This window comes from Syzygium oleosum, unplaced genomic scaffold (assembly GCF_021117445.2).
Source record: "Syzygium oleosum isolate NSW1041296 unplaced genomic scaffold, Sole_v2.1 Sole_v2.31, whole genome shotgun sequence".
Classification (NCBI taxonomy): Eukaryota; Viridiplantae; Streptophyta; class Magnoliopsida; order Myrtales; family Myrtaceae; genus Syzygium; species Syzygium oleosum.
The window spans coordinates 539,801-563,271 of record NW_026607515.1 but is presented as its reverse complement, the minus strand read 5'-3'; the positions used below and the strand labels follow the sequence as shown (position 1 = coordinate 563,271).

At 43.3% G+C, this 23,471-nt stretch overlaps 4 protein-coding genes across 5 annotated transcripts; 2 read left to right on the top strand and 2 right to left on the bottom strand.

The window, feature by feature from the left end:
- Positions 1-358: 358 nt before the first annotated feature.
- Positions 359-3,595, bottom strand: LOC115686106 (thylakoid lumenal 17.4 kDa protein, chloroplastic). 2 transcript variants are annotated; one of them, XM_030611296.2, is made up of 4 exons: positions 3,428-3,595; positions 2,950-3,074; positions 1,634-1,880; positions 359-857 (listed from the first exon to the last, which is right to left on the bottom strand). In XM_030611296.2, the coding sequence occupies exons 1-4, from the start codon at positions 3,558-3,560 to the stop codon at positions 634-636; spliced, it is 729 nt and encodes a 242-aa protein (XP_030467156.1). In that variant the 5' UTR covers positions 3,561-3,595; the 3' UTR covers positions 359-633. The 2 variants fall into 2 exon arrangements, with proteins under 2 accessions (XP_030467156.1, XP_030467157.1); XM_030611297.2 differs by having other exon boundaries at positions 3,440-3,595.
- Positions 3,596-12,585: 8,990 nt separating this feature from the next.
- On the top strand, positions 12,586-14,684 carry LOC115686136 (dof zinc finger protein DOF4.6-like). Its single transcript, XM_030611332.2, has 2 exons — positions 12,586-12,896; positions 13,423-14,684. The coding sequence occupies exons 1-2, from the start codon at positions 12,858-12,860 to the stop codon at positions 14,296-14,298; spliced, it is 915 nt and encodes a 304-aa protein (XP_030467192.1). The 5' UTR covers positions 12,586-12,857; the 3' UTR covers positions 14,299-14,684.
- A 3,118-nt stretch (positions 14,685-17,802) lies between these two features.
- LOC115686115 (pentatricopeptide repeat-containing protein At2g13600-like) lies at positions 17,803-21,032 on the top strand. The gene has a single exon (XM_030611307.2). It carries the CDS (start codon positions 17,864-17,866, stop codon positions 20,444-20,446), a length of 2,583 nt encoding a protein of 860 aa, XP_030467167.2. The 5' UTR covers positions 17,803-17,863; the 3' UTR covers positions 20,447-21,032.
- Positions 20,404-23,471, bottom strand: LOC115686116 (uncharacterized). Its single transcript, XM_030611308.2, has 5 exons — positions 23,052-23,471; positions 22,096-22,301; positions 21,464-21,562; positions 20,914-20,987; positions 20,404-20,819 (listed from the first exon to the last, which is right to left on the bottom strand). Exons 1-5 carry the CDS (start codon positions 23,395-23,397, stop codon positions 20,594-20,596), a joined length of 951 nt encoding a protein of 316 aa, XP_030467168.2. The 5' UTR covers positions 23,398-23,471; the 3' UTR covers positions 20,404-20,593.

Below are 23,471 nucleotides of genomic sequence, written 5' to 3'. Positions count from 1 at the left end.
GCGTCAAAGACACCTCGTAAACGCTCTGACGTATGAATAGATATGAGCGAGGAAGTGATTGATAGTTGCAGCCTTCACCTGCTCCCCCTCAAAAAAGGATCTTTAGTTTTCGCCTTGATCTGCATGAAACGCCCAGGTAATTGGATCGAAAAAAGTAGATCCAACCATAGTCTCCTTGAATTGGTGCAGCCGTTTTGGAGCCCCTACCAGCTTTTGTCGGAAGACAAATATGCGTGTCCAATGACTGTCACATCGTGCACACGATGAAAAAATATTGTTTGGTCAATGGACCCCATAAACCGTGAAGCCTACGTGATCAACAATTCCGATAAGCTCGATCTATATGTAGACCACGTAATAACCGCACAAAACTGTGCTCGAGGACATCAATAGACTCGACGTTTCCTGTCGCGCATAGCTCAGCTCATTTACAAGCAGAACGTAGATACGGAAAAGTCCCGCCCGAACTTGTCGAGCGAGAGGTTCTTGAGCCCGAATCAATCTGGCCCTAATGGTGGCCCCCGAATCATTCTCGCTTTCTATGTCACTGAAGAACTCTCACTATATTAAAGAGTATCTCCGTTCGACTTTGTATCTTGAAAACGAAAAGCAAAGGCAGAATATAGTTCAAAGTCACCGGCATCCGAGAGTAGCTCTTCCATCAGCGTTTATGGTTGTGTTGGTGCAAAGCTTCTGAAGATCGATGTAACCGATAATGGTGTCCTCAAACACCACATCCTGCAGTTGAGCTTCATTGAAGGTAGACCCTGACAAAACGGTATTCCTGAATACAGCTCCTTGAAGATCTGCTTTCTCGAAATTAACCCTATCTAAAACGGCATTTGAGAAGTCGGTACCTGCATATGGGGATTGCATCAATTCGTGGAAATATACAGTTAGCTCTAGGTAAGAATGCACCATGACTGAGTCATTTAGTAGCACACTGAAATAGACGTATTGTACCAACTGTCTATAATATTTTCATTAAGTGATTGTAGAAGCACACCTAGGAAGGATTTTGCATTTCCCAGGATGCCTTGATAGATTGAGTTTTACCATAAGCAAAATGGGCGATAGAAGTTTCATGCACTTTCAAAGATTTACTCTCCAAAGTGGTTCGCAACGGCCAAGATCAGATTAAAACTAGCAGACATGCAAAGACTAACAAGTCGTTCTGCATTGGTTGTATTGGTAATTAGTTGGAATGAACCATGGGCTGAGTACTTATATTTCGCTTTTATTCAAGGAAGATCCTCCAAACAAACAAGAAAATGCCCCAAAAGTCGGGATCACCGCAGCTTTTCCTTACAAAATGATTCAATCATCTAACTTGAAAAGTTGCGTTTTGCTAGAACTTGTAGAGCAGTTTATCATGTGCTCTTGGAATGCAGTAAGCGAAGCCTGTCCTGTTTCTCGTTCCAATTCATAATGAGGTCTTAACATCAAAAAGATCTTGCAGCTCATAAACAGTAAGTCCGAGCAATAGTCGAAAGGAAAAAAAAAAGTATGAACGGTCATATAAGATAACCTTTCGAAATAAATAAGTCCCCACTAGCTTAGAACTTATTATAATGACAAGTATTGTTAAGAAGATGACACAGTTCCCAAAGTATAGGACAAGGAAGAAAATTACCCTTAAAGCTAGCTCCAGCAGCATAAGCTTTTGACATTACCACTTCCGTCATGTCTGCACCATCGAATTTAGCATCTGACATGAGTGCTGCCGCCAGTGACTTCCCTTTTAGGTTAGATTTTTCATTTGTATAATCGCAGAAGCGGAGATCAATTGGCTTGTCATAAACACCATTAGCCTGTCCTATCGTGTTGCCAACGAATGCACGTTCACAGCGGTTGGGCTCTGTTGATAAGGGAGGTAACCTCTGCAGCATGAAAACCCCTTGGATAATGAAATATTATACATTCTGAATGATTTTCATCACGTATACCAGACTGCGGTTGTTATGATGAGTGCAATGTTTATGAAAAACCTGCTCACGATGTATGTTGGCAATCTCACAATTACAGGATTTATTTACGTCATCATGCAGAAAAAGAAAGTCGGTTATTGATCAAAATTTGGTGATCTTATTCACAACTCCCTAAACAACCAAGCTATTGTTGATGCAAACTTCACAAAGACTTTTTACCAAAATGACAGACATTTTTTAAAACAAACATTTTAAAGAGTATGTGTGAATGTTCCTCTCTGTCAACCAATCCATAAATGAAGACAAAAGATCAAGATATATATAAAGTAAGTTTACTGCTTCGACTGCAAACAAACAATTGTCTGCCTCCTGCATACCAAAATTTAGAGACTATTATCCTTTCTCCTGGCACCTTGCTAAAAAACATTTCTATTGATAACAAGTGAAGCAGAAGTAGCCATATACACAGCCCCCTGCATTCAATATCAAATACGCGCTCCTAAAAATGTCTCTACCACTAACTAAAAGAGTCAAATAGAACCTTTTCATCTTAGTTCACCAAACACGAGCAGTCCAACGCAACAACACACAAAACACATTCCTTAATAGCTGATTCCACCGAACTATTCTACCGGTGAATTTGTGACTATTCTCTGTTATGCCCGCTGTCATCAGCAATAACTTGGATCTAACAATGCCATTGATATCGATTGAATAAAGGGGTGCATCAGATGGATTGCCTTAAGGTCGATCACAAAGCACATCGCTAATTGGTACAAGAAGGCGATGCGAAGTGGAGTCCATTGTGACTCGAGAGGATGCTATATCAGATTACATAGGATAACCTCGGAGACGCTATTTCCCCAAAACCGAAGCTTCATTTCGGTTTCCAGGTTCCAGACGGTATATAGCTAATTAACCGACTTGTTTAACTAGATTAGTCCACATCCATGCAAATTTCACTTGAGAATCAAAGGAGAAAACACTCTAATGACAGAGTATTAACAAGAAGGTTCCCAACCTGACCAGCAGCAATTACTGGCGAAGCGGCAGCGACGGCCCAAACAGCGAGGGCTCCGCAAGCCACGTTCCTCAATTCCTTGAAACAACATGCGCTTTCCCGGATCTCGCGACCATCATTAGAAGCTGCTCCGAGTAAAGACAGCATTTCAATAGCAATCCCACTCATCACCTTCACATGACTATAATCTGAGCTTCTACGCGTCGAATTACGGCCTTGTCGCTTCAATTCAGACCGCGCGTAAAGCGCCGTTAAACCTTCGGATCGCCCTCAACCGAGAGAGACAAAACGCGATCGACTCACTCAATCACTCGGTCATCGCCATCAAACTCAGAACCACGTCGCATCATACTATCTAAGAACCACGTTTTCAATACCTCCGAAAGCTCAAGCTGCTAACTTCTATCATCCGAACTCATTTCCACTACGGCAAAACGCATCAAACTTGGAAAAAAGGAAAAGGAAAAGGAAAGCGAACCAGAGCGCTGACCGGAGCAGGCGATGCGGATCGGCGAGTGGAGCTCGAGGGCGGCGGGAGAGCGGCGGCGATTCGGCGGGAGGCGGCGGAGGGAGAGCGCGGTCTGAGAGAGCGGAGGTAAAGAAGTCGCCATTCTCGTGTCGCTGTGCTTTCTCTGTATATCCCTCTGTCTATCCCTCTGTCTATTATCCGTTGATGGCTCTCGATTCATGCATTCCCTGAATTCACACGTGGCATGCCACGTAGGACTGCCGCAAGTAAAAAAAAAAAAAGGTAAAGATCCCTAAATTTTGGCCCGACATATAATATAATCCATAAAATTTTAATTTGTTCGGTGTAGACCATAAATTTTAGCTTAATGTTGGGCCAATTTAAACACCAACTTTACTTTAATTGGCAATTATGGCCCGAGTCCCAACTATAGCCCCCTGATGTGAAATTTTCAAACTGTCTGGATCAGATTTGAGATTTAAGTGAAAGTTTGTGGTTTTTTAAGAGGCAAAAAAAAAAGATTGGGCCATAATTGTCACTCAAGGTAAAATTGGTGCTTGTTTTGGTAATTAGGCCTAAGTTCAAGTTGTCCCTGAAGTTTAAATTTATTTGATATGGTTCCTGAACTAGTCCCTTGACTATACGAAAATGTTCAATGTTGTCCTTGACCTTAAATCAATAGAAGAACAAAATAAACAATTTTAAGTAGTCCAATAACTAGTTTGAACATGTATCAAAAGTTTAAGTACCACATCGAACAAATTAAAATTTCATGGACCATATTGAATATTGAGATAATGTTTCGGGATCACATTAAACAAATTAAAAGTTCAAGGATCGCATTGTACATTGAACCAAACTTCAGGGACCATTTTTGTGCCGTTTCCCAAAAAAAAGATAGGAGGACTGGGCTCATGGGCCTATGCGCACGGAAAAGGCCGGTTTAAACAAGTCTCTGACCGCCCAGCACGGTGGGCCTAACGGGTCCGACCGCTTGAGACGGCCCAGCCCGGCCCGATTATCCAGCGCTGCTTTTGACCGCCTCACGCGCTTTCCCTCGTCTCTCTCCGTCTCTCTCTCTCTCTCTCTAGTCTCTCTTGGATTCCGCGATTCACCAACGACGAGGAGAGAGACCCAGGCGAAATCGGTCGTCGCGTTCCGATCGAGATCGATGGACTCCCTGGGCGCGTACATCTCCTACGAGAAGCTGAACGGCGTCGCCGCCTGGGTCGGCACCAGCGTCGCGTCGGCCTTCTTCGCCTCCCTCGAGCGGTGCTCCTGCATCAACCTCTCCACCTCCGAGGACGACGCCGACGACCCCAGCGAGGCCCACGACCTCCCCCTCATGCTCGCCTCCGCCGGCCGCAGCTCCTCCGCGGCCAACGGCGCCGACGCCGCCGCCGACGCCAACGACGTCGCCAACCTCCCCGTCTGAGCTCGGAGCTCCGATTCGGAGCGGCTCGGGTACAATTCCCTGTCGAGTTTCCGCTCCCCCAGATCGATATGTGGTCCTTTGGACGGTGTTCGCTGAATGTGATTAAGTCCCTTTTTGGTGTTTTTTTTTTTTTTTTTTTGGGTTTTTGGGGTTCGCTCCTTAGGTAGCGCATTGGCGTGAATCGTGTTCCTTGGGCTGGATTGAGAGCTCCGTGTCTGTTTGATTCACCGAGGGATCGTGCTTGTTAATGATTTGATTTTGCAGCAGTATATGTCTGGCTTCTCTTCCGTTCGGATTGTACAATGATGAAGCTTGTGTTGATATAAATCTCTTCAAAGTCTCAGATTTGAACATGGTAATGGCAGTCTTCGCGCATCGTTGTGAGTTGGGGATGGGATAAATGCAACTGCAGTTGCTTGTGTTCTTCTTTCTGTTTTTCATAACGGCCGAGGAGAGCTGGATCATAGCCCTTTTCGTGGTTTTTCATGCATTCGATTCGAGTTTCAGGGTCCCGAGTAATGTTCATTTCGATCGCATGATGTGGTTTTTCTTCGGACTTAAACCGGGTTAGGATGGGCGAATCGGGAGGGGTAGTGTCACTTTGGTACGATACAAGAAACATAAAAGAGCTGTTAGTCATGAAGCAGTCGATGAATTCGAGTCGGGATTCATAGCAGAGATGGCAAGAGAGAAGATGGACAAAAAATGGGCATTTTCGTTATAGCCTTCGGAGCTGATGTTAGAAGGTGTGCCTGCATATTGCAGTGGTTGTTTCAGCTTACATCTGTATCCTTAGTTTTGTTTACCTTGCATTCGGATCATTGTAGAGACCGAGTATACAGTGTTTTGAGTTATTAATGAAGGTATATCCTACCCTCTCCCTCCCTGCGTGTTATATGATACACAAGTGTAGCTCGTAGCTGAATTAGGATGTGGGCGAATCGGGAAAGGTAGTGTCACTTTGGTTCGATACAAGAAACATAAAAGAGCTGTTAGTCATGAAGCGGTCGATGAATTCGAGTCGGGATTCATAGCAGAGAAGGCAAGAGAGAAGATGGACAAAAAACGGGCATTTTCGTTATGGCCTTCGGAGCTGATATTAGAAGGTGTGGTTGCATATCACAGTGGTGGTTTCAGCTTGCATCTATATCCTTAGTTTTGTTTACCATGCATTCGGATCATTGTAGAGACAGAGTATACAGTGTCTTGAGTCAGTGACGAAGGTATATCCTACCCTCCGCCTCCCTGCATGTTATGTATGATACACAAGGGTAGCCCGTAGCTGCTTCTTACGGTCCATTGAATTTAGGCTGCACTTGCTAACCCAATATCCGATCTCGTCGATTGGTCTCCAGAAAATGTGTGTGGGCAAATTTCAAGGAACCAGACAAAATTCATGGTTGAAATAGTTGCCTGATTTCTCTCTGTCACCGTCAGATCCATGACCAGCCTTCAGGTCATGTGAATCAGTTTAGTTATTTCCGCTGTCTGCTAATGGCATATGGTTCAGCCGGTATCGAATCGTGACTGCTTGTTGTTTGGCTAAGCTTATCACGTATTCGGCAAGTTTTATGCTTTCTCCTTGGATCAAATCCGTAGAACAATAGCTTAATTCAACACCGTGGCAGCACAATCACTGTGTTAATATATGGGACACCTTAACGAGTGTCCCGGGGACTGTAGTTAGGCATGTTCAATAAGGAAATTTTCAATTTCAAGAGCCACATACCACGAGACTAGTAAGCGCAGTAGAAAAATTTCCGTATTTGATTGTTTAACAACTGCCATAGAGGAACTCTTCAATAAAATCCTAAACAAGTTTGTAGTCATGGGGTCGAATGTACGACCGCCTGTAGTTTTAAATGATCAGGATTCATTGTCGGCCCTTTGTTTCTAAGTGCACTATGTGGAAGGGGCTGCAATTTGATAGCGTCATTACATTGCCCTGGCAAATCATAGTACCTCCTTTTGATAATCAGAGAGTGATTTGATCCACCCAGTCATATAAATATGGGCAAATTTGGACTGTGAACCTAGAGCTCGGATGTCCTGCTCCTGCATCTCCTTGTTGGAGTTGGCGAATATTTCGGGGACCCTTGTTTCTCATACCGGGCACGCCCACATGAGCTTAGGGAAACCGAAGTATGATTCGACGACATATGACTCCTGCACACGGAATACGGAGGTTCGAGGGCAGCACCCTCGACACGGGGGTCCCGCTGATCGGACAGCGGGCGGGGGTTCCGCTCCCCAGTGAGCGGACGGCGGCCTCGCTCGCCGGTGAGCGGGCGGGGGCTCGGGGGCAGCGCCCCCGAAATAACATCGGGCTTGCTGGCCCGTTTGTTGTGGGATCAAAGAGATTTTGATAGGCTTGGGCTTTGGGCCCATTTAAGTCCTATATATATTGTACTCGTACGAGAGATCATTGTAACGAGTGATTGTGGTTGTAAACCCTAAAAATCATAGTAGAATCCCTTTACGGGACGTAGCTCTATTCGGAGGTAAACCTGGTTAAACTCGTTCATCATTTAATTTTCTTCTATTCTCTGCGTGATCGTTCGGATTCGATTAGCGATGCACCCCCATCACTCCTTGGGGTCATTCAAATCTTTTAGGGATCGGCCGACTAACCAATTCAGATTCTAAATTCGGTAGCGCGACGTACTGGCACGAGAAATTGTCCAACTCTTTGAAAACCTAGTGGTTAGAATGACGGGTTGCATATGTTTAATGCCTTCTACCGTCCTTCTGGAGAAATATGATCTGTACTTGTTTGAGTTTTGTGTGGGCGTGCAAAATGCATTTACGCATGTTTGTAGGAATCCAAGAAACAGAGAGAAGATCTTCAGAAGCTTCGTCAATCAGTATGCTTAGTAGCCAATCAGTTCATGTTTGTCAACTATTGTCAGCTTGATTCATGCTTGCAGCATCCGATTCGATCTTGTCGATTAGTTTATGTGCTCACATGCAATGTAAATACCCATCTCGCATCGCTATCGCTATCGCCATCAGACAAGCGCAGCTGGCTCGACGGGCAGACAGGAGAACATAGTGACCCGGGGCGATGGTTCCGGAACGAGGATCACGACTAAAATGGGTTCTGCCGTGACGATAAAATTCAAAGCCGTGTTCTTCACTTCGCGAAGTTTTTCCCTTGTGATCTTTGAAAACGGCAACCGGGTTTTGCAACATTGCTCCAGAGAAATTTTCCTCCGGAATCTTTGAAAATGATAGCGAAGATTTTTGCTAGGTTTGCTTGAGGAAGGCGGGGCCTCACGTGACGTTGCGCAGATAATGACCCGACGTTTGCGTCCTGTGTTTCATCGTAGATTATTATTATAACACTTTGCTGCTCTTGAGTCGGTTGTCAAAGCACTGAGGTTTCGATGCCTTTGGTGATTGGACAGCACCCAAATGAAAAACACTCGAGTGATATTGGAGGCGCCTAGCGGACAAAATCGATGCTTTCATTCGGGCCAATTCAAGGGCCTTCCTATCTCGGGTACGATGCGACATGATACGCATGGCACGAATCATATATTGGTAGAGATTTAATGATTTGGCATCTTAATTATGATTTTTGATTTATCGATGCTAGCACGAGTTACAATTCGCGTAACGTGTTATCGCCGCAAATTATGCATTGGTAGCTAACTCGTTAACGATACGGAGTCATCTCTCCTCGGACATATGCTCAAGTCAAAGCAATTTTATCGACCTAATCGAGAGTGAAGCATGTAAACATTATTAGATCAAGTCGTTGTCGTTTGTAAATCTTTTGCTTCTTTTTTTTTTTTTTTGCCTTTTTGATTAAAATCTCATTTCCATAAATCAATGTTTGAAATTTAGTAAGACACCGGTAGAAACATGGCATACGATAGATAGATGATTCGCTTCTGGATTGAGCCGCGTAAAGTTTGGCGATCTCGAGAAAATGAAAGTAGGAATCGAAAGCTCGGATGAAGAATAGTGTTCATCCTCCTTAAGTAAGAAAAAATAGGCCGGGTTTTTTCAATTTCGCGTTTTAATTTTCATTAAAATGAATCAGTAAAGGAAAAGAATTGGGAAGCATTTACAAGGAAAACAATTGAATGCAAACGAAGTAGTTTGGAAAACGATTATCATTTTTGGAGCATAAATCACATTTTACCAATTTCATTGCTGACAAAGATTCATTATTTCACTTACGACACACGTACAAAAAAAATTGAATGAAAAAGTCATTTTTAATAATTTGGAATTCAAACTGTTAAATAAAATTTTTAAAAAAAAGTGATGTAGAGAGCTGAACCTGCGCAAATGGTGGGAATTAGTAAGGGATTGAATTTGAGAGATTTGAAATTTCTCTGGGCCCTTCGTAATGATGCTCCTTAGCGGGTGGGCCCATCCATATTGACTTACCCTAATGTCGCATTTTTCTCTGTAAATTCTCTCTATACCTAAATATTTTCGTGAACAATAAAAATATTTCTCGTCCATATAAGCGATACAAGCGAATACTATTAAAAATAAAACAAATTTTAAATAATTCATTTTCGCGAAACGAATCGGAGTCTAAATTGTTTTGTTTTGTTTTTCTTGTGTTGTAATGATGTTGGTACCTGTGGCCGCGGGGCAGTATCAATAATGACGTCACTGTTTCCTGATACTTTAATGTTACTTCCGTCTCTGCTTGGGACAAAATAGAAGATGCAACTTTGGACTATGCTTTTCTAACGTAAATCGACTAATTATACGATTTTAAAAAGCACTGGCCGTGACCCTTAACCAATAATTAAACCCCACGAAAACTAATTATTTCGGTTGATAAGGTAGCCCGACATAGTAATAAATATGCCGTCTTACGTGCCGACATCTTTACGTTGCTAGATTTGCAACATCGAGCGATGGAAAGGAGAGTTGGTACGCCGATTGACCCTTCCTGCCCCTTTTATTTCGTTTAAAAAAAGATAGATGGTTTTCACCGTTACCGCCTGTAAATTTTGGTGCGAACTTGGAATATTATACGTGCGAATTTTCTCTTTCACTAGCTTGACGTGTTAGTCGGTCAACTGCTACTGGGCTTCTACTGTTGACACAGTATGATGTGCAATAATTCAAATGGTTGACCGAGGAATAATGCCTCGGGGACTTTACACCTTGTCCTGGATTTCGACTCTGATTCCCCCATGATTTCTCTTTGGGTTCGGCCACGATAATGTTGTTTTCTGAATCCTCTTATCCTAGTATATATGACCATCAAGTTTGGAAAGGTTAACTTAATTCAATATTCGAAAGGTGACTCTAGTATTGTCCGATCCAGACAAATCCAAATGAAAATGAACCGGATAAATGTACCAGAAGTCGCAAAATTTGTCACGAAAGTGCAATCGAGTGCTAAAACTTATCAAATTAGTGCAATCAAGTCATTATGTAAACTCAATCCAATTAGGCTAATGGGAAATGTTAGCGTGGCTTTTTTTAATGATTCACGGCGCTAATGTGGTATTTGTTAAAAAAATTTGAAGAAAAGAGCTGCTGATGTGGATATTCTTCTTCTTTTTTTAATCCACTTTGTTGTATAGTGATATTCAGAAAATTAAAGAAAGGCTAAAAGTACAAAAACTGAAAATATGAAAAGAGGCAAGGGGCTGCAGGCCTCCCTTGCGGCCTTGTCTGGTGGGGCAACACCGCTGCCATTGGCGAAAAGGTCGGCGACCCTTGCTAGATCTCTGGGCAAGAGCTGCCGGTCCTCCTTGGAGGTCCCAGGACGAAGGTCCCATTGTCCAGTTTGATCGGAAGACGTTGCCGAAGAGGGAAACCAAGTATGTCGAAGTGAATTGCGGATGTTGGCGGAACTCTACACAAGGCTCGGCTTTCTTCCCGGTCACGCCTAGTTCTCGTCGACACAAGGGTCACCCGTTTCTCGCACGTGATGGTCAAGTGGCAGGTTTGGGCCAGGTGCGGTGCCGAGTTATCTTGGTCCGTTGGCAAGTGATGGACGAAGAAGAGAGAGATCGTCGGGATCCTCGCCCACATCTGGAGAGGACCGACGGAACTTGCCTAGATCTAGGCGAGAGCCTATAGGCCCTAGTCTCTTTTTTTCTTATTTTAATTTTAGGCTTATTTTAATTTTGAGCAAAAGCCACCAAAAAATCTAAACTATGTCCATTGCGATACATTTACCTTAAATTTTATTCTGTGACACGAAAAATCCCAAACTTAAACCTGTGTGACACATTTACCTTCCGTCAAAGTTTTGTCAGTGAGAACATTTAAAAATATACCTACATGGACGCAAGAAGTAAATGGTGTTACATGGCGCCCAGGTGGCACAAAAACGACGTTATTTTGATTGAAAAATCATCTAATGATAGAAGGTAAATGTTTTACATAGGTACAAGTTTTGAATTTTTTAGATCACAAGAAAATTTTTAAGGTAAATGTGTCACAGCTGGCATAGTTTATGATTTTTTATGTCACAAAATAAAATTTAGGGTAAGTGTGTCACAGTAGACATAGTTTGTGATTTTTTCCCTTCAATTTTTTTGAATTTCACTATACTTCAAAGTGGACCAAAAAAGAAGCATATCCACGTCGACTCTTTTCTTCAATTTTCTTTTATAAAAAAGCCACATTGGCGCTACATATTAATAAAAAAAATCACGTCAATATTTTTTGTTAGCCTAATTGGACGGAATTAACGTAAGTACTTGATTATACTTTCTGAAAGTTTTAAGATTCAATTGCGCTTTCGCAACAAATTTTAGGACTTCTAGTACACTTATTCCTAAATGAATATGCAACATCCTACCTCCAAACACCAAAGCATCGCTCACCTAATAATTCGTAAAAGGGACCGATGGTACATTTAAGTGAAAACCCGTTATAGGAATTAAGGGATCATTTATATATATATATTTTGCAAATCGTCAAATTTTCGCGAAACAAACGAATCATAAGCGGATGTACTTATTTGGACATTCAATATAAGTTCATCACGTCATTGGATTCCGGAGAATATATGAAAATGACGATAGTCATATCGATAGTGTGAAATGATCAGATAAATCGGTATTCCGAGCGAGAGTGTTATCGCACCGTCAAATAAACGGTTTATGAAGTGATGCGACGGAGCTTTACGACCCGATTATTCAAAAGTCCAATTACATCCCGTCATGTATATAGATTTTGGTATAACTTACATGCATCAATGCATACAATTCGAATATCAATATTAAGGCTCCGTTTATTTCATGAAAAATGAATTATTCGGAAAATATTTTCCAAAAAGTAGTCGCTTGTATCGTTCGAAATAATTAGTCAATGAAAAATATTTTCATTACGCATAATAATTTATATCTAAATATTTTTTCGAACGATAAAAGCATTTTCTGTTCATTTTTTTTTTTGTAAACTATACGATAGATCATTCGTTTTTTCGCGAGGTAAAGGGAGTCTCGGTGCTAGAAAGAGCTGTTGATAACTCATCTTCTCTTTCCGTGAGATGTTGTTGGTAAGGAGGGGAATGCAACTTTAGTAAGGGAGAGAACAGTAGTGGAGACGCACCGAGAGACCAAACATCCAACGAAGAATAAAATTTGACCATCCACCACTAATCTCGTCACATCGATCCGCGTGCGACAAGTTCATTGTCCCATGATGTAACAATGCAACGTTTAATCCCCCGCATGAACTACCAAATTACCCCTACTCTCTCTCTCTCTCTCTCTCTCTCTCTCTCTCTCTCTTACATGTGTGTTCATCTTCACACACTCTCCCTTCTTCATACAGAGTCGGCTATAACGCATGGAATCAAATGCTTTCTCTCTCTTCCTCTCCCTGTTGTTTTTGTTTTTGTGTTTTCTCTTTTTGGTGTGTGTGTGTGTTTCCAACTTTTTGCTTTAAGACCAGCAGCAGGCTTGAAAGTTGGCGATTTCCTTCTCAAACACTCCATTAAGAGCCCTTTTTCTCCCTCCTCTTTTTCCCAGTCTTCACTTCACCTTTTCAGCTTCCTCTTAAGCCATGGACAGCACCGCACCCCCATCTCAGTGGACTGCACAGGTACTCCTCATCTCCCTCCCCCCCAAATACAATCATTTTCAGCTGAAAATTTTGCTCTGCTCAAATTGGTAGTTGGGGGCCTTGTGGATAAGAACTTTTCTCCTCTCCTTTGTTGGATTGCTTTGTTCCTTCCCCGTCGACTTCAAATCAAAAAGGAAAAGAAAGGGGAGGAAAGAAAAGAAAAGTACCTTTTTCCCCTGTGAGATGATGTTCAGCAAGCGAAAACCCTCCACTAAATACACTTGAATTTTATGTTGCTGTCGTTTTGGAGATCTTTCTTGAGTCCTTGAAAGTACTGCATACCTTTTTCTCCTTCTTCTTCTTCTGTCTACCTTCTGAAAAGTTGTGATGATTTGTTTGTATCGCTCTCTTCTCACATAATCTCTCATCCAAAAGCCTTCAAAGCACCTTCTTTGCTTTGGTTTTCTCTGTCTTTGTTTGTTTCCTTTCTTATTCCCCTTGTCTCTCTCTCTTTATTCCGTTTTCTTCATGGCTTCCTTCCTTCCTGTGGTTCTTTGAATTTCAGGGATTCATTGGGGTGATTAGTAATAACCCACCAATGGAAATAGCATCATCAACAAGGCCTGCGTCTGTGAGCTTGCAAGAGATCAAGACTCCATGTGGAACCACAACAACAAGCAGGCCACAAAAGGATCAAGCCCTGAACTGCCCGAGGTGCAGTTCAAGCAACACCAAGTTCTGCTACTACAACAACTACAGCCTCTCTCAGCCTAGATACTTCTGTAAGACCTGTAGGAGGTACTGGACTGAGGGTGGGTCCCTCAGGAATGTCCCTGTGGGCGGTGGCTCCAGGAAGAACAAGAGACCCTCTTCGTCGTCTTCTTCTTCACCATCATCAAAGATCATCAAGCTTACTGATCTGGTGGTGGGCCCGTCAAGCCTTCCTCAAAACCCTAGGACTCATGAAGCCCAACAAGACCTAAACTTAACATACCCACCCGATACTACTGCTACTGATCAACACAATCTCAAGAGTAGCAGTGGAATTATTGCCTCCTCTTCAATGGGATTGAGCTTAAGCTCCTTCATGCCGCCCATTCCGGTAGTATCTGACTCAAGCTCCAATTTTTATGCAGTCGGTGGCTTGAATTTCCATCATCTTCTTGGACTCAAACCCGCGACAGCCTCACTTGGTAGTTTTTCTGGAGATGGGTTTGAGAGTGGTGGCTTTCTTGGGCACCATCAAGGGTTGCAAGAGAGTGGCAATGGTGATAACAATAATGATGGTGCAAAGCTCTTTTTCCCTGTGGAGGATGGTTTGAAGCATCAAGTGACTGCAACTACTGGCGTTGATGGTCAGTTTGGTCTTCAAAGTAGAGGACAAGGAGATCATTCAAATGGGTATTGGAATGGAGTGTTGGGCACTGGAGGATCGTGGTGATTGATTGAGAAGATTAGTATTCGATCACCATCACACACTTCAAGGGTTTGATTTTTTACTTTAACCTTTTTATTTCTTCTCGTGGGATTGGATCAACTTGGTTGGGTTGGAGAGTTTGATGGGAACTAACAACAATCAGGGTACATGAGGCTTTCACCCTTTCCTTCCTTCCTTTCTTTTGCCTATTATTTTCTCTCTCCCTCGTCTTTGAAGCTCATTTTGGGTTGGCTTCAGAAGCTAGTCTTGGAATACTGTATTATGTGTTCTCAAGCATGGAATAGAGAATTAGAGATTAGCTTAAGCGAAGTCAAATAGTCGTTACTCAGTTTGTATAGTTTCAAGATGTCTGAATGATCGATTGGTAATTATCTGTGCGAGTATGTTCACTTTTTGTGTTTCTTTTTTTTTACTCCTGAGCATGAATGAGTTGGAATGATGGCTGACAATCCTCTCTCTCTCTATCTCTCTCTCTCTCTCTCTTCTTTTTCCTTTGAAGATGAGTCAGAGAAGGAGAGGTCTTGTCAGCAACATCTGGGTCTTTGAGAGATTCTCTTCTTTTTTCGCCTCCATGAAAGCAGCTTCATGGAGCAAAGTTGGGATCTGATCTGGATGAAAAGATTAATTACCAGAAAGAAGGGAAAGGACCAGCTAGGGTGGGTACGACCCATCATCTTTTGCTTCACATGGCATGCCACTTTGAAGTCATGATGATGATGATCATCATGATCATGATGCAGGCTCCTCTTGACGATTAGATTACTCTGTCATCAGTAGAACAAAAAAAGAGAGATCAAACAATAAGGAACACCTTGCTATAAAGTGCCCCTACACTGTTTATCTAGCCATCTGCAAAAAAGTATGTAGCTTTTGATACGTTAATCGCACATGTGTTAGACACTCGTTAAGAAAATCTTGTTTTGGACAAATAACGCGGTAGCTATTTTTTTACACGAGCGAGTAATATCCACTTCTATGTAACAACCCGTCGCGACTTTTTATGGTAATGTCAGTAAATTTTGATATTGTTCAGATACTTAATCTTCCCTCGGAGAATTTTTACTGATTCACGCATCTCCCCCACCATTCCAAGTTGCAGTCGCTCAGTCCCAACGTGGTTGGGATTACATGTTGATGGCAATGCGATCCATTCCCATGAAACATCATTACTCGTTGCGAAGCCCAATGGAAATATTCCGAGCTGCTTTTGTTCATTTGACGACAAAAGGAGCTGCGAGATTTCACAACCCTCTTCTCTCTCTCTCTCTCTCTCTCTCTCTAACATGAGCAGGGGCCCCGCCAAAACATTCCCCTCGGTAAGCGCAGCCGTGAGGGCAACATTCATCTCTCATCCTCTCAGGAAAAGATCTACGCGATGTCGACCTTCAACACCCATGACACAGATTCGTTCGTTCCTTCGTTCGTTCATCCGAACGTGCATTCGTGTTCGATGCTTGATAGCCGACTGTAGTAGCTGCGAACACGGTTGAGACGGAATGTAGGAGACCCTTTTGATGATCGGATGAGCATCGGGACCGATTGCGAGAGAGAGAGAGAGAGAGTCCGATAAATGCCGGGTTCGGTCGGCCGAGGTTGCCCACGCACGTTGTTGGCTGCTGTTTGTGTTTGAGCCGTGTAGGGGAGGAGCATTCTTCATGATTCATCATCATTATTGGTATTATGATATGAGGATAGTGGTCAATGGAATTGGGCGCCACCACCGCCACCACCACCACTATTTCCATGAAAAAAGGGTCACTTTCTTGCCAAACTTGGGGCCATCCATCTCCCCTCAGCTCCCCCCCTTGAACCTTTCTCTTTGTTCCTCTAGATTTGTCAATGCAATGGGCAGGACTCCAAAACATCACTTGGCCCTTGTACGTTCGGTGATAATGGCATATGATAAAAATGACCCACTAAAACTCTTGTCGTGAGCTGTCGTCCCCCGATCGCATTAATGTCGTCGTCCTTCGAAGATCGGTGGTCTCGTCGATCCGAAGCACTCGCTTCTGTTCATCCAGATTGTCGCGCTTAGTGGACTCCGGCATCGAGGGTTCGCGTTAGAGTTCAAAAGAGATCTGATTCATAAGATTGCTGCCTACAATGTGATGGCTTGATTTTGGGAGAAGCACATAGAGGGTAGAGGCGAGAAATAAGCTTCTATTGACAGCTGGTTTTCACAAAGGCTTAAGAGATTCATCGTATGAGGATGGGATTATTGGGTATCAAGGTATGCAGAATGTCATCTTCAGTTCTTGACTTCTTGGCAGCATTCCTACCCCCTTTCGATTTTAGATTCTTTGCTTCGAATATGGAGAAGATGTTCGAAAGGTCAGAAATGAAAAATACCTTTGAAGGTGACCGCCAAGAAGTGAAGGCGCCTGTCGTTGAACTGCGGTAAGGTCTTACGACTTTTAAATAATGTAATTAAGTCATAAAACGTATTCGAAAAGTGCAATAACGTACTTCCTTTAGCTCTTCACTTTTGGCTATTGAGAAATGATGACGCAATGTTTATTAGAATCTTTGGAACAACATCCTTAGTCATTCAAATTGGATGGAATTAACATAATTCTTAATTACGCTAATTGGATAAATAAGGAAGGTACCAAAAAAGTTACGAACATATTGCATTGGTATCAATTCAGTCATAATTTTTTTTTTCATATTAATTGAGTTCTAAACATTTTCACATCAGTACCAATCAGGTACATCCGGCCAATTTAGGTTTGAAATTGCCGACATGAACTTTGGCCACCTTGCACGACACGACTGGAGCTGAATTTTTTCTTCTCTTTTCCTTCTTTTCAATTTAGGGGCCCCTCGCCATCTGGGATTTGCTCTCGTAGAGAAAAAATAATAAAAAATATTTGAAAAATATTTAAAATTAAAAAAAAAAATTCTACGTCAACACTAGCTATGTCATATAACATGATTGGCGTCCACATCAACAATTTCCTGCCTAAATTGGCCAGATAGATTCGATTCATACCAATGTGAAAATGTTTATGACTAAATTAATTCAATTAAAAGATTTAGAGCTAAATTAATACAAATACAGTAAGTTTAAGACTTTTTTTAATACTTTTAAATATTATTTGAAAATTTCGAGACTTTGCATCTGTTTACATGTTTCAAAATTTGCAACGCATTTGTCATGAAACACATGATAATCATAGTGTATGCTACATCACCTTGACAAATCAAGAACTCAACCGACTAAATTGTCAGATTATGTAGACAACAACCCATGGTAATCATTACAGTTTTGACTTTTTCCGAGCGACAAGTAGAAAAAATCAACAACCAGCTGTGCAACTTTTGTCGACATTTCTCGCCAGAAATCGACCAGATTTCCCTTAAAACTGTCTTAAACTATGAACTGCGGGGACCTTATCGGTCATCATTGAAAGCACAGGGACTAAATTGAAGAGAAACTAAAAGTAGAGGGACTCAACGCGTGAATTTACTGAAAAATATCAGGCTGTGGCGGGTTTAATCATGTTCGCGTAACCAAACAGGGCTACTTTCATATAATCCCCCTCCGTCGTCGCAGCTACGGCCCGACATGGCTGCGCATACGTTGGAGCCGCTCCCGGTCACCGTCTCCCCGACGAAGCCGCCGTCGCTCGGCCGTGGCTCCGGCGACGGCGCTGGTCCTCGTAAGGCAACCGCCATTCCCTTTCCGAGGGGTCGACGAGCGCGCGGACCTACGCATGCCGCTCAACTCTCGCACCGAACCCACTTGACTCTCCTCGACGGACCCGTCGATTCCTGCGCCTACGCTGCGATTCTCGAACCTTGCGGGTGCCCGAATCTCGGGAGGCAAGTGCACGGGCACGCACTCAAATGTGGGTTTCGCGGGCACGAGTTTGTGGAGACCAAGTTGCTCCAAATGTATGGCAAGTGTGGTCGTTTGGACGATGCGTTCAGGGTGTTCGATGGAATGCCTCAGAGGAACTTGTACTCTTGGGCAGGCATTATAGGCGCTTGTTTGGATCATGGGTTTTCCGAGGAGGGTCTCTTGTTATTTCGGGAACTACAACTCGAGGACATTGAGCTGGAGTTTTTCTTGTTCCCGATTGCGATGAAGATGTGCAGCGGCCTTGACGCGGTAGAATTAGGTAGGCAAATGCACGGGATGGTGATTAAGTACCAACATCTGTCCAATATTTACGTGTGCAATGCTCTTATAGATATGTACGGCAAGTGCGGAAGCTTAGAAGACGCGAAGAGAGTTTTGGAGAGTATGCCTCAGAGGGATCGCGTCTCGTGGAATTCTGTTATTACAGCTTGTATTGCCAATGGCATGGTCTACGAGGCGTTAGAGTATTTGGAGAAGATGCTTCGTTTGGACAGTTTGGTGCCGAATCTTGTTTCATGGAGTGCCGTCATTGGAGGATTCGCACAGAATGGTTATGATGAGGAAGCCATTGACCTACTAGCAAGAATGATTATAGAAGGGTTTGAACCGAACGCACGGACTCTGGCCAGTGTTCTTCCATCCTGTGCCAGACTACAAGAGCTAAAGCTCGGGAGAGAAATTCACGGCTACATAACAAGACACAAGTTCATGTCTAACTCTTATGTTGTGAATGGCTTAGTAGATGTGTACAGAAGATGTAGGGACGTGAGAAGTGCCGAAAACATGTTTGAATATTTTTCTGTTCAAAATGAAGTTGCTTACAACACCATGATGGTTGCGTATTTGGAGAACGGTGAGATATCGAAAGCCAGGGCCTTGTTTAACAGAATGGAACAGCAAGGTGTCAAGAAGAGTACTATCTCATGGAATTCACTCATTTCAGGTTATGTAGACAACTCCCTGTTTCATCCAGCTTTGGAACTGTACCTCTGTATGCTATCCGAGGAAGGGGTTCAACCTGATTCGTTCACTTTGGGAAGCGTTGTAACTGCTTGTGCTAATATGGCTTCTTTGAGGCAAGGAAAGGAGATACATTCTCATGCGATTGCTCTGGGCTTGCATTCCAGTCCCTTCGTAGGTGGGGCCTTGGTGGAGATGTACAGCAAGTGCCATGACATAATAGCAGCGCGGTTGGCATTCGATCAAGTGGCTGAACGGGACACGACAACATGGAATGCTCTAATATCAGGCTATTCCCACTGCGATGAGATAGAAAATATTCAAAGACTTCTTGAAAGGATGAAGCAGGATGATTTCGAGCCAAACATCTATACCTGGAACAGTATCTTTGCGGGTTATGTGGAGAATGGCCATCACGATTCGGCTATGATCTTGTTCTCTGATATGCAGAGTTCAAGTTTGAGGCCTGATGCCTACACGATTGCGATGATCCTAACAGCATCCTCTAGATTGGGAACAATGGACCGAGGCAAGCAGTGCCATGCCTACTCAATCAGGAGTGAATACGAATCTGATGTCTATATTGGAGCTGCCCTAGTCGACATGTACGCTAAATCCGGCAGCTTCGTGCATGCAATGCGGGCTTATGACAAAATTGCAAATCCTAACTTGGTGTCCCACAACGCCATGCTGACCGCATATGCAATGCATGGTCTTGGAGAAGAGGGAATTTCTCTGTTCCGTAGAATACTAGTGGAGGGATGCAAACCGGATCATGTAACTTTCTTATCTGTTCTCTCATGTTGTGTCCATGCTGGAACAGTTGAAACCGGTTGCCATTTCTTTGACTTGATGGCGTGCTACAATGTGAAGCCCACGCTCAAGCATTACACTTGTATGGTTGATCTACTAGGCCGTGCTGGGCAGCTCTCCGAAGCATATGAACTTATAGTGAAGATGCCGGTGGAACCGGATGCAGTGGTGTGGAGTGCATTGCTCGGTGGCTGTGTTATCTGCTGTAATGTGGATGTAGGAGAGATTGCGGCCCAGAAGCTTATAGAGTTGGAACCAGATAATGCTGGTAACTACACCCTGTTAGCAAATTTATATGCTCATGCAGGCAGATGGTCCGATCTGGCGAGAATAAGAAGGATGATGAAGGATAGGGGAATGCACAAGAGACCAGGCTATAGTTGGATAGAGGACAGAGACCATGTTCATGTTTTTCTTGCCTGTGACATGTCTCATGATAGAACATATGAGATATACGATGCTCTTGATACTTTATCAGTACACATGAAAAAGGGTTTTGGAATTTGTCTATGATTGTCAAGTCTCATGACGAGCAACTGCACCATGTCAATTTGTATAGAAATTACTTATGGTCGAAAAGGTTCATATCCGTAACTAGCATCTTTCTAGTAACAAGTGTGCAAAAAGGGGGCTGATTTTTGTACCCCCAAGGACCATGGCTCAGTACATGCCGATTGATTCAAGAACCCGACGAGCTTGAATGTGCAGAGCTGTCAATCTCTGTTCCGGATCAAGAGTTGAGCCAAATTGACTAGCTGCCCATATCAAGGATGCAGATTTCTCCCCCAGAAGCTGCCTTATATCTTCGTGAACAGTTGCCATTGGAGACTTGTCCCTCCCGTTTACATGCCCAATGAGCAGCAGCAAGAATTCCCCACACTTCAACCTGATCAGAGAGCAAAAATTTCATTTTTAATGAAATTCTTCACATGATAGCAAGAATTGTCAGAAAAAAGGCTTTGATTTGGGTTAAGAGCTGCCTGAGGTTCTCGTCGATTTGTTTGTCCCTTATGAGCTCTGCAACTTCCTCAATTCCATGGCATGACTCAAAGTCCTGTAGCAAAAGATGCAAATTCTTCAATGACATGTCTTCCACAAATCCCAGATGGCTCGATCTCTTTGAGCCTCTGTATTTTTTACGTCAGCCTCAACTACAAAAGCATGACACAAAATGCTTGCAACAGAGGAATGGCGCCTGGGAATGGGGGGAGGCAGCCTCTGACAAATGCTTGCAACTGTTAGACAAGATTGTAGTTATGCGCGACCCAGCCATTCCTTAACTACATCAGCAATTTAAGAATCACAAGTGCCCGTCTATTGAAAAAACCTATCTTACAAGATTTCAGATCATAAATTGAACGTCATATAATGCCATGCAACTACAACAAACTGAACCAATCACACAGTATGTTATAAACACTGTACGCACGGTACAGACAAAACCTCCATAGGTTGATGAACTCAACATTATTAATCTGATCAAGTAACTTGGCTTTTGTCCGTATTGAAGTAAGAAAGGAGAGATAATACCAGCTGATTGGCTGACGAATCCAACATGATAGAAATCAGAGCATCCAAGCAAGCACCTTGCTCCAGCACTCCCCGAGTGGAAAGTATGTTCATCATGACCTGTCCATTACCAAATGGATCTTAATCCAACAGTTAAGTTACACAGACTCGGATTTATCAGTAAACAGTAGGCTCTCAAACTCAGAAGAAAACTAGTTCATTTATTCCGCTCAAAAATGGAATGAGATATATAATTTGGAACGTGGAGGTAACCAAAGAACGGATCCAAAGATCTTAACAGAAGCCATCATTTGATGGCAAATATCTTTACAGAAGCCATAATTTGATAGGAAATAATCATTTCACCTTTCTGATAAAAAAAAAAAAATCATTTCACTTTACTCGATGCCTTATACTTTACAGCTGCTGATCAAACTGAAGTGCAATGAAACCTCCCACATACTCGAACCCTTCCAGTTCCTCATCCTCAAAGCAAGAATCATTTTCACATTTCAAGCGACAAGTTGTCATATCAAGCAACATGTAATTGTACCATATCGAAATCATACGATTATTGTCTTAAAGATTGATGCCAAGAGTCTGGCACAACTCTATGTCTATCAATAACGCATTTGTACTGGGCCGATACGTACAGGAATAGCCTTGTGCTGATGCGCCAAGATGGTGCTCTCGCTGTGAAGAAGACAGCAACCTTCTAAAACTCGAAGCGCCAGCGCAACTTCAGTATCTGTCGACGGGCTAGTTATCTTCAGAGGCTCAACGTCGAAAATATGATCCAAACTCGCCACATTGCCTTCCTCTGCATCTTTTAATGAATGTTGAAACAAGACTGGAATCACTGCAAGTTTCAAACAGACAAACATGAGTAAAACCAAACTAAACAAGTTACATGAAGAGATTCATTGATCATCTGTAGCTCTCGCAACAAACTGCTTTCGACTCCAGAACATGTGCTCATTTTACTGAAACGCGATTGGCCGGCTTCGCTAAGTGGTATAGCAGATCCATGATGTGCCTTATCTCTCATGGCCATTGAAAATCTCCAACAGGTCAGGTATCGTCAATCTGTCGATTTATATTTTCCCAAATCAAGATTTCTTCAAGCATACAATTTGATCAGGCACCGAAGAACGTGTCCTAAACACTCATCTACCAACTCCCAGTTCAGCTCAAACATCAAATCAAGTACGTAAACCAGAATAACAAACGAATGAAATTTGGAATACTAGCTCCTCTGCCATCTCGATCAAACAAGAACAATCAAAATCCACTAACTACTCCGTCCTTTTTCGAGCCAAGAAGCAAAATTTTTAAGCCTCCGATCATTGCAACCAACTCCTACATGCTAAATCCGTCTTCACACACACACACGCACCAAAAATTGAGAGGGAAACGTCGAAGCTCGGGAACGAACTGGCCCCGAGATTTCGAGTGATTGACATTGTCGCCTCGGTTAACCAAAAATACATTCCAAATCGTCTCATCATTCGACTCTTCTCCTTTCCAACAAACACAAAAAAGCGTCCCAAAATCCAAACTCCAAACAGAATCAGCAATCAATCAGAGAGCGCGACGAGGGAGCAAGGACCTTGGAGCTCGCGCACGGACTGGCTGAGAGCGAACAGCTCGATGGCGGTATCGGACTCGGAGACGGATCGGAGGAACTTCAGGAGGCCGCGGAGGCCGCGCACGCGGAGGAAGGAGAACTCGGCGCGGGCGTCCCGGAGGCCGGTCCGGAGGGCGAGGGTGACTTCCCGGTACACCCGCTGCTTCGTGAGCGAGCCAACGAGCTCCTCCACCACCGCGAGCGGCGAGTCCCGGTCGGATTCAGTGGGGGCGTCGGCGTCGGCGTCGGCGCCGTCGCCGGCGACGGGGCTGGGGCTGGGGTTGCTCTGCTTCAGTGCGTCGCTCCATAGAGGTTTCTTCAGGTACATCGCGCTCTCTCGGTCTCAATCCGAGCGGTCGCTTCCGTGACGGTGCGAGGCGATTGCGAAAGTCTTTCGCGGAA

Excerpts from the sequence above, each read along its gene's own strand:
- LOC115686106 (XM_030611296.2), bottom strand. The coding sequence starts at position 3,560 with ATGGCGACTTCTTTACCTCCGCTCTCTCAGACCGCGCTCTCCCTCCGC. Across the intron at positions 1,881-2,949 it reads CAGTAATTGCTGCTGGTCAG|AGGTTACCTCCCTTATCAAC; the intron begins GTTGGGAACCTT and ends TTCATGCTGCAG. Across the intron at positions 858-1,633 it reads TGCTGGAGCTAGCTTTAAGG|GTACCGACTTCTCAAATGCC; the intron begins GTAATTTTCTTC and ends CCCCATATGCAG.
- LOC115686136 (XM_030611332.2), top strand. The coding sequence starts at position 12,858 with ATGGACAGCACCGCACCCCCATCTCAGTGGACTGCACAG. Across the intron at positions 12,897-13,422 it reads CATCTCAGTGGACTGCACAG|GGATTCATTGGGGTGATTAG; the intron begins GTACTCCTCATC and ends TTTGAATTTCAG.
- LOC115686115 (XM_030611307.2), top strand. The coding sequence starts at position 17,864 with ATGGCTGCGCATACGTTGGAGCCGCTCCCGGTCACCGTCTCCCCGACG.
- LOC115686116 (XM_030611308.2), bottom strand. The coding sequence starts at position 23,397 with ATGTACCTGAAGAAACCTCTATGGAGCGACGCACTGAAGCAGAGCAAC. Across the intron at positions 21,563-22,095 it reads ATCAGCACAAGGCTATTCCT|GTCATGATGAACATACTTTC; the intron begins GTACGTATCGGC and ends GGTAATGGACAG. Across the intron at positions 20,820-20,913 it reads CAAATCGACGAGAACCTCAG|GTTGAAGTGTGGGGAATTCT; the intron begins GCAGCTCTTAAC and ends CTCTCTGATCAG.